Source organism: Salmo trutta, chromosome 24 (genome assembly GCF_901001165.1).
Source record: "Salmo trutta chromosome 24, fSalTru1.1, whole genome shotgun sequence".
NCBI lineage: Eukaryota > Metazoa > Chordata > Actinopteri > Salmoniformes > Salmonidae > Salmo > Salmo trutta.
Window position 1 is genome coordinate 10437544 of NC_042980.1, and position 10279 is coordinate 10447822.

Here is a 10279-nt window from a genome sequence, read left to right on the forward strand (position 1 = left end):
TAAACACAACCAAATTATTATTCTTCCGATAGCATATATGAAATGTGTTTATTAGACTGTTAGAATGCTGATGCATCATTGGCTGGAAGGAGGGTCCATCAAGGCCAGGTGTTCTCTAGCTGATACTAATTCTGGTGTTAACTCTACCTACTCATGTGACCTGGCATTGCCACTAGACAAATGGTTAGCGTCACCGCCTTCAGCACATGACATGTACAGACATGTCCGCATGAGGATCGAATCCCAGCCCACCGCTATTCTGATACACTCGAGTTTAGATTTTTAGTCCGAGCTCTCTTTCTGTTTCTTTCACCCTCTGTCTCACTCGCTCTCTCTGTCTGTCACTCTGTCTGTCTTTTTCTCTCTGTGTCTCCCTCCCTCCCTCTGAACATGACCCTCTCTCATTCTATGCGTTTCAGGACCTGGTGTCTCTCTTTAACTTCCACAACTACGACAACCTGAGGCACTTTGCCAAGAAGCACGATCCTCGCAGGGAGGGAGGCGACCAGAGGGTGAGTACACATAGAAACAACCATCCCCTCCACACACACGCCTTTCCACACGCACACAGACGCACCCCTCTTCCATTGTTACCACACCTTCCCAGAATGACAGAATGTGCCTGATTTTAATGGTGCTAAATTGGCTGTAGCCGAATACCTTAAGGGCCGCTAATGAGAGTTCCTAAAGAAAATTTGTTGCCCTAGTTATTTAGATAGCTACAGTACACTCTAATTTATTGACATTTGGATTATGTTTGTGGATGTTTGATAATTTTAGATATATTTTGGGGAATTCACTTGTTTATCTGGTTTGCCCTTTTGGAGGGGATTGTCATTTTAATTTTGTTTAATCTCAAGGTCAGTAAGCTTTGGCATGCTTGGTTAAAAAATATTAATGAAAGGTTAGGATTGATTTTGAATTATCCTTTCCTTTTTCCTTTTGGTCTAATAGTGTTTTAATCAGTATGTTGAGAGGCAAGTGGCATCTCTGTCAGAGCAAACCAGACATACACACACGCCAAGCAGTCATAGACACAATAAAGAAAGGCCGACACATTCTCCATTACATAGTTACAGAACTTAACACATTACCAACCACGCATAGATAGTCACACACACACACACACACATCCCTAGAGCAGCCGCACTCGTGGCATGTGCAGGCAGACCCGACTAATCTGTTATCCCATGTTGCTTGAAACAGCAGTTTACCTTCGGACCAATGGATTACGAGAGCCTTCAGCAAGAGCTAGCTCTCAAAGACTCTCTGTGGAAAAAGGTGGTGCCCACTGATTGCCACGAGGACAGCTCCACCACTGTAGTCTATAGGATGGAGAGTGTCGGGGAGCGCAACTAGGACCCCCCCCCCCTCACCTCCCACCTTCTCCTGTCCCCTTTCTACACCCATATATGACTTCATATATTTATATAAATTATCAAGAGGATTATTTATTTCTATAAGTTTTTTTTTTTTTTTTACATAATGTAATGTCACATTATGTACTGGTGATGAATGATAATTGATCCTACCTGGGTTACTGTAATTTTATTTTATTTGTGTGTCAGTGGCTGCAATCCAAACACTTAACAGACACGCCCTCAAATGAAGTGGACACTTCTGATGATGTATCATGACGTCTGACAAGTATACACTTGCAGGGCGAGTTTGAAGGAAGGCATGATTTTTAAATGGACCTCACTTGCCCGGAAATTCGTTCACTCGTTCATCCCGCAACGATTGGGTTTTCATTCACCCACATCAGCTTGTGGGTGCTTTATATGCGCGACAGCCAATTATGAGTGCATGTCTACTTATATTAACTACATAATTATTAAAATATGCCTACTGTATCATAGCTAACAAATGAATTAGCTAAATAACGTTAGCATGTCTAGCTGGAACTTCAGAAGAAGGAAAATGTTTTATTTCTACAATTTCCAAAAGATAACCAAACAAAAACATCATTACTTTTACGAGACATGTTTGTGTAGTACAATTTGTAACTTTACATTCGTTTTTACTTACACTTGTATGTTGACTCCATATTGACGTTGAGGTTTTAAGTTTTGGCGGACTTTTCTTAGCGGATGTACAATCATCGCGAATTTAATTATGGGGTGTCTCAGACCCCGACGCGAACATAATTGTACACTCGCAAACTCTATTAAAAACGAGGGCTGAGGGGCTTACGTTGAATACTTCCTTTGCTTGGCTAATCATTTGGACCGACGACAAATATGGCTGTGGGGATTCCCCCTAGGGAATAAGGCGAGGGTAAGTGGACGAGGGTGTGTCTTTTATGAGTTTGAAATGCATCCCTTGTGTTCTTGGTGTCCCTGCAGAGCTGAGGGAAGCCCTTCAGGCTGCCTGTCTAGAATGTCAGACTTTAGGGGCCTGCCTGAAGGGATTGCCTGGCTCAGATTGAGGCTTTGCATGTAGACTTGATTCATCATTTCATGTGTGCTTCAATATCTACTGACAGGTTTGAAGTCCTGTATCTGTCAAACATGCCAGTGTGGGTATTAGGCCCATTGTAATGTTTTTGTTTTGTTTGTTAACCAAAGCGAGGGAGGTTTTCTCAAACCAAAAGCCAAGGGAAGATGTGGAGTGTTGTGCTTTGACACATAGAAATATAATGTCATTATATTTGTATGCGTTGACAGGCTCGTTGACAAGCGTAACTCTGTTGATCTATGTGTGGGTGAAGTGGGATTTTTGGAGTAGAGGACACCTTTTGGTAACAGGATATCCTTTCCGGTCCCTCCCTTTTCTTTTTTTTCTTTTGGTCTTTTCATTTTTTTGAAAACAAGGAACAGTAGCCTTCCCTTGCTTATAGTAGCTAGCTGGCTTTAACCTGGCTAAAACATAGCAAGCTAGCTAGTCTTTTTAGCTTCCCACATCTCCATGTGAAATAATCAGATTTATCATTTAGAAATATGCCCTGGCAAATATTCTTCTACTTGCTGGTTATCCCAGTTTGATATACTGCTTGTGTATTCATTCCCATATCAGTTAAAAATAGAACAGCATGTTTTGGTCATGGAGTAAAAAAGCACATGGCTAGCAAGTTGGCTACAGCAGGTTCTACCATTTCACAGTAGCCTGTAATCACTAGTTATTATTTCTAAACAAATACCGTTTTGGGTGGATTCTTTTTTTGGTTTACTTTTTGAACAGTTGCTGAGGTTATATTTGGTTATCAATGCAAAATAGTCTACTTTGATGAATCGCCTATATATATATCAGATCAAGGAACCAAGCAATAATACTGCCCCCACGGCTGCAGAAGTAATGATACTGCATGTCTCAATTTTCAGGTAGTAAAACAGTACAAGGAGCCGCCCCTTTTGTGATGAAAATGACATTGCGACACTTCGATATTCGCGTCTGCATAGAGCTTGTAGTATGCTTTTAGAAGAGCAAACTGAGACTATAACGATAAGGCACTTATCAGGCGTGACACGGAGACAATGTCAGTCGGACCATTCTAACTTCCATACCAGTGCTTTACCTTTCACATACCAGCAACGCATCTCACATGAGCCGATTTCTCAACTGCTGTTGAGTGGACCGAAGCTTTTCATCAAGGACGTGAAAGGTGATTCATTCCACCCCCTTTTGTGTGTGTGTGCGCCTTTTTGTATTTGAGGTGTGTGTGTGTGTGTGTGTGTAACGTGTTGATCTAAGCTGTGACGCATGCTGAGGGGACATTAACCCTGGCCCAGACAGACAAGACACCGCACAACCCTTTAGTTTTCATGACATAGCCTAGTAGAATCCTGCTGGATCAATTCCATAGACAGTTGCAGTATGTATATGTCGGATGGCATATCATGGTTATATAGGTCATACGTATATGTACGTATATGTATTGTACAAGTCAGTATACCATTGAGAGAAAGTGTGATCACACATTGTTACCAATTATATTTAATCCGTATTATTACTGTGAATGACGCTTAGCTACCCTTAAAGAGGAAGGGGAAACCAGTCCTCTTATCTATACTGTAGCTTAAGAATGCATCATGTTTATTTCCATGTGCACTGTACAGTATCTACAGTTTTCCCAAAGACTGTATTTGCCTGACGTGCGTGTGTTTTGGGGGGATTGTTATCTTGCAGTAAGCTTGATGAAACTCAACAGCAGCGCAGAACGGCAAGGGAATCAACTTATTTCACAACAAACGTTGGCCACATTTGCACATGCACGTCAGTCAAGGCCTTGGGTGTCCTGCTGCTGGGGCTGCTGTTTTTCTTTCAATGTTTTTATCCAATCATGCTTGAAACGGAACTGTTGAATTGGTATACACTGTAGTAGCTCTATGTTACCCATGACTTCGTCATGAATGTGCTCTTCTCGTGGGTCCATGTAAGTCTATGGGTCCCATACCGGCCAAGGTTGAGGTCAATTTGAATTGAAGTCAATTCAGGAAGTGATTTAAATGTGAAATTCATAAATGGAAAGAATTTGAAAGATACATGGCTTCTCCCTTTCAGTTTGTTGACAAGTTATTGAACATAGATGCCCTGTTTTTCAATTATTGAATTGGAATTTATTAATTGAATTGGAATTCCTGAATTGACTGACTTGACCCCACCCTATCCCATATACTTTTAGTTTGTTTTTAGCTTTTTTTAGTATCAGACTTTTACTTAAAATATATTTTTGTTGTTTTGTCATGTCTATATGCTTCGACTTCATTTAAAATTGTGATTTGGAACTAGGACTACTATTTCACTAAGGATGTTTTTTTTTAAGTGTAGGCCTTTGAGATGTCAGTCAGTGTGTGGTGCAAAGCATTCACAAGCCTCTGTCACTGTGGAGTGAAGCTAGCTGTAGCTAGCCTAGCAGCTAATGTTAACTTGCTTGCTAATGCTAATTTACCAAATAATAAGTTCTGTTAAATCAATCCTATTTATTTGTACTGAAAATGTATCTTTTTTTTTCCTGCTACTTGTGTTTTCTGAAACACATTTGAGTGGGTTTTCTAATGTCTTGCCCATGTTGACATAATATGGAGAATGCAGGGGCTGAAAGCTTGCAAGACTTAGGAGTTAGGTTGACATTAGAGGCTACAGGAGGAAGTTATGTGGCTTACTGAACCTTTCTACTCTACTGCAAAATGTGACTAATAACCCCAGTCAAATTTTACACAAGGTCTTTTTGTATGCCGTACCAGTATTGTCATTACAATTTTTGATTTCACAGCAACATGTTTGTTTCCCACAATGTCATTATTTTACTATTTCTTTCAAATGGCATATTTTTGTATGATTTAATAAATGTGTTTGAATCCCCCCTTGATATTTTAAAGTTCATTTTAGTCCTCCTTGCATGTTTATTTTCTGTTTCATTCCATATCTGTGCCTTGGGGAAAACAGCTATAGCCCTCCAAGTCTTATACACTAAACACACCAGCAGCCTACACTGTTAACTTATTGAGAATGTGTATCAGTGCATTTAACGTGAACTTCTCGTGAGCTCCTCAGATCTTAACCGGATCTACCTGGAATGTTGATTTATTACTCTAGCTCAAACTGGTTTTGGTGTCTTGGGCATAAAAGGGTGTTGCTTTCTCCTCATAGTAAAGACACTGACTCTTGGTTTGGATGAGAACACTAGGTATTTGTCTTGTAGAACTTTGTAGTTCTACAAGAGGCCAGTATTGCAAATACAAGCAAAGAGCTTCAGTAGTTGTAATGCTAGAAGTGTGTTGCAATGACAGGTGAAGTACTTGTTGAAACCATGTTGCCTTGCTGCCCCATGTTATAACCCAATAAAGTACTATAACCAACAAATACCTGTTTGTTAAATTACCACAATTGAAACTAAGTGGTTTAGCCCTGTTGTTTTATTAGTTAACAGATTTTGTGATAGCACTTTGTTATATTGTTTCCACTGGTATTCAACTGGTATTCGCTTACTAGGAAATTGTGGTATCAATGGGTAGTTTTTGATACTTACTTTCAACACAATTGGTCATTTTGTATCTGGTTTGTACTAAACGGTGCCTAGAGGTTTTAATGAATCTTAAACAATCTGTAACAATCAGTAATTTAATGTTAACTAGTTGGTTATTCTTATGTAATTACCATTTTACCATATAATTCCCAAGTAAATACTGTACCTGATCATGTCTGTGTGATAAATACTTTGAAAGTGCAGTTTCTGTGGCTAGCTTTGACTCTTCTGGTCACAGTTCAACCTGAGCAGGTAAAAGAAAGGTGAGGGGGGTGGGTGATTTGGGGAGGGGTCTTGTGTGGTATGCAGTGCAGTGCATCCTTTCAGAGTTGATGGAACCAATCAGAAGAGACCCCAGAATGCATTGTGCTTGATCTGTGTGAGCTTGGTCTGTATGCTCGCACTCCGGTCATTGTTCTGAACCAGTTTTTACTTGGTGAGTTAAGTCAAGTGTGCTCTCTTTGCTGGCAACTGTGTTCCTTGCTGTACTATGTCTGTCTGTATAGTATGGTTAGTGAATTGTATTTCTGTTGTAGCCATTCTTTTTCAGTCTGTCAAGGAACATCCATCACACTTATAACAAACGTGACTGAAAAGTCACTGTTTCGGCTTCAGGGTGATAAGGGGGGTAATAACTATCAAAGTAGTTAAGTTATTTAGTAATCAAAATTGGCCTCTTTTGAGCCAGTTCTGTTTTAATAGGTTGAATTGTATACACTTTTGTATACAGTCTAGACATTTTTTATGGGAATGTGCTGGACTACCCTTGACATGCTGTGCTCGCTTGTTGTGTGTTGCAGTGTGTTCTAACCTACAGTGACCTGTGTCTGTGTAGGGCTGGGCTGATATAGGCCAGATTGGATTCAAACACATATTATAATACCTGTGTGGGGGAGATGTAGTCACTGCCATAGAATTACACGATTTACTTATATTTCTATGGCAGTGGCAATTTTGGTCAAATGCCAATGGTGTTACATTTCCCCCATTGGCACAATGCTCAGACTGGGCGTGTCTAAGTGACATGTCCGTGTCTAGCCTCTTAATAGTCAAAAGAATCTCGGTCCAAAACGCCTCCCTGGCCCCATATGAACAGCGTGGTTCAGAGATTCTCTGCCACACATTGGGTGTGTACTTTTGTGTTTATATCAAAACTAGCCTACATAGCCCATGTTTGTTGATGATTGTGGGTTGGAAAAGGATGCTATCTTTTTGTGGTAAATAATGCAAGTGACTTCAATGGCTAATTTCTTTGAACGTGGAGGGGGGGGGATATTTAGATTCACAGGAATACATCACATAAGATGAAGAAGCAATACTTCAAGCCGCAGCTCCATACTTACTTGTCAGACAGAACGGATACTGTATACTGGTTGTTGGGGTGGGATTGGTGTGGGGGGTCCGTGGGTGGCTTTTAACCATTGTATTAGTTTCCTCATGTCTTACTCAATAGTAAGAAGAAGAAGAAGTTGAGTCTAAATTGGATGTTGGTTACTATATTTATTGAATATTATATGAATCCTATAAATTTGAAAGGGCCAAATTGGTTGCAATCAATTAGCTTAATTTCTCAGATCAAATTCCATTTTAAGAAAATAATGTTGCAGAAATGCACATTTTATCTGCTTCTAACTACAAAAAAACGATTTCAGAACATTCTGAGATGATGGGTGTCAGGGCTTGCTGAAATGATATGGAACGACTGCTTTGCGCTCAGCTGTCTAACTAGTTATTTTCTGCTACTGAGTTGTGACACTGGTCTGCTAAATGCCTTTGCTCTACTCTATTCTACTTGGTTCAGTTCTGCCAGCTATGCTACTTACAGCTATGCTTTATTCTGTTCTGATTGGTGTTTTACTGTGATGTGGAGCTCCGATATGTTCTGTTTTGGGCAGTTGTCTCTGAATTCTGCAGCATCATCAAAATGATTCTGAGATGTTACAGAAATACTGTACAACTGTTCCTCCCCAAGCAAAAAAAAACATCTAAATTGGTAATAACTCCATATTGTCATTAACTGATTAATGCATTAATTGATTGGTTTACTGGTTTGTTGTGAATGTGAATCAAGGGTTTTATGCTTTTGATACCCAGCACTGTTGACTGTTTTATTTTTTTATTTTTTTTAATTCACTCTTTTAATTCACTCCAGTACAGTTGAGTATCTAAAGCATCTAACTCCGATCCAAACAGTAGTTCACATGATTAGACTGTGACGCTTTGAAGCTCTACCCACAATACCACAGCCACCCAAATGGGAAAAACATGAGACCATTTACTGAAGGCAATGTCACTATGCCTTCAGTAATGTTTCAGCACCCTCTAGTGGTTGATGATTAGATTAGAGAAAGCTACCACAGACCCATAGCCTGCAATGCAGCAGAAAAGCCACACAGTCTGCTAAAGCTTCAAGTTAGTAAATGGACAATACGCTCAAATTGTATTCCATAATTCTATTTCTATGCTAGTGCCATAGTGTTACTCCCAATATGTGGATCTCTACCTTTTTTATTTCTCCAGTCAACTCTTTAGAAAACACTGCCAGAATCCAACCATAGTATCTGGTCTGTAGTCAATACTGGTAGCTCCTCAAACATGACTCAAGGCTCCTTAAGAAGTATCTTATTGACTGGGTGGCAGAATAGAGAACCTTGGCTAATAAATCTGTCAATATTCCCTGTAGCCTACAGCTTGAGCCAGGACTCACGGTTTGCCTGGGGCTAGAGAACTCACTCTTAACTCCTAAATCACTCCTAATACACTCACTACTCACAAACATACCTATTGGTCTTACTAACTGCACACAGTGTTCTCACTGCACACAAATAGTTAGTAGAATTAAAAAAATATATATATATATATTGGGACAATATTAAATATTGACAGCTTTATTAGCCAAGGTTCTCTATTCTGCCACCCAGTTAATAAGATGCTTCTTAAGGAGCCTTGAGTCATGTTTTGACAACACCAAAGTTAACAGGTCATATATGATCGTTTTCAATGTCTCAAGGCTTATGATATAGGATGTAGCCTATTTTCACGCTGCCATTTCTCAAAAGAATGAATCGATGCTATTCAGTCAGTCACTATGAGAGATGCTTAGACATAAGGGGGTAAAAAGGCCTCCTGGCAAGTCTTACATTGCATTACATTCTACATAATTAATAATACTGCCATTGCCATGGGGGTTTTGTAAGGAGTTGATTGGGATCCAGAAGTCCTGATTGATGTTTGGCAGATTCCGCTTCTCTCTTAGCTGGTTAAGGACTGTGGTAGGGCACATATCCCCCACCCCATGCGTGTGTGTTTGCCTGTTTCCACAAACTGCTTTCCTCCTTCTCTCCAGGTCAAGTCTGTCATCAATCTCCTGTTTGCCGCCTACACCGGAGACGTCTCGGCACTAAGGAGGTACAGTACGCAGCTCTCTTACACACAGATGACACACACACTGACAAACACGCATTGAAAATGACTTTTTTTTAAAAATCATGTTAAATTCATAAAACTTGAGTAATTATACCTTTGTTCATAATGATCCGTCTTCTTTTGTATCTCTGAATTACTTCTGTCTTCTTTCTCTGCCCGTTATCTTCCATCTCTGTGACACTGCTGACCTTTTCTGTCGGTGTGTCTGCAGGTTTGCCCTCTCCTCCATGGACATGGAGCAGAGGGACTATGACTCCAGGACAGCTCTACATGTTGCAGCAGCAGAAGGTGCGTCTCACAGCCTCCCTTTCCTGTCACACACGGGGACAAATTGTGTGTATGTCAGGGTCCTCTGGGAGGGACTGGCAGACTCAGCCCCCTCTGTTTCGTAGGGGTTAATTTGCTGTCCCTTGGCAGCTGCATTGCGAAGTGTGTGACGTCTTTGCTGCAGTGTGTGTGTGTGTGTGTGTGTGTGTGTGTGTGTGTGTGTGTGTGTGTGTGTGTGTGTGTGTGTGTGTGTGTGTGTGTGTGTTTTTTGTTTCTTACGTAACTCCGCCATCTGCTCTACTTTCAGGACATGCAGAGGTGGTGCGCTTCCTCTTAGAGGCGTGCAAGGTGAACCCTGTTCCCAGGGATAGGTAAGCCAACAGAAACTTGTCTGTCTGCCTTGTGTTTTTTTAGGTGTTTCTTTTTGTGTGGGTAGACAAGTATATGATACCGTCTCTCGAGTGATAGTAAGCGTCTACAATACAAGTGTACTCCCACTCCAAAATAACACTTTTGTTTGTACCCTGTCATTTTCACAACAACTAGTGTTAGCTCCCAGAACTATGCCGTTGTAGGCCAGTCTAACCCCCAGTCAGTCACGCTCGTTATCTTTCCCTATAG

General features: G+C 40.6%; 1 protein-coding gene across 7 annotated transcripts in view; it reads left to right on the forward strand.

Annotated features, from left to right (window-relative positions):
• Positions 1-10279, forward strand: part of glsb (glutaminase b) — a 59347-nt gene that overhangs the window by 46270 nt on the left and 2798 nt on the right. For 4 of the 7 annotated variants that reach the window (XM_029710908.1, XM_029710909.1, XM_029710910.1 and 1 more), the window contains exons 14-17: positions 420-512; positions 9312-9373; positions 9603-9679; positions 9966-10029. In XM_029710908.1, the coding sequence (XP_029566768.1) occupies positions 420-512; positions 9312-9373; positions 9603-9679; positions 9966-10029 (296 nt within the window). Of the gene's footprint in view, positions 1-419; positions 513-1206; positions 5803-9311; positions 9374-9602; positions 9680-9965; positions 10030-10279 lie in introns of those variants that run through there. The other 3 variants (XM_029710914.1, XM_029710915.1, XM_029710913.1) reach the window with 2 other exon arrangements.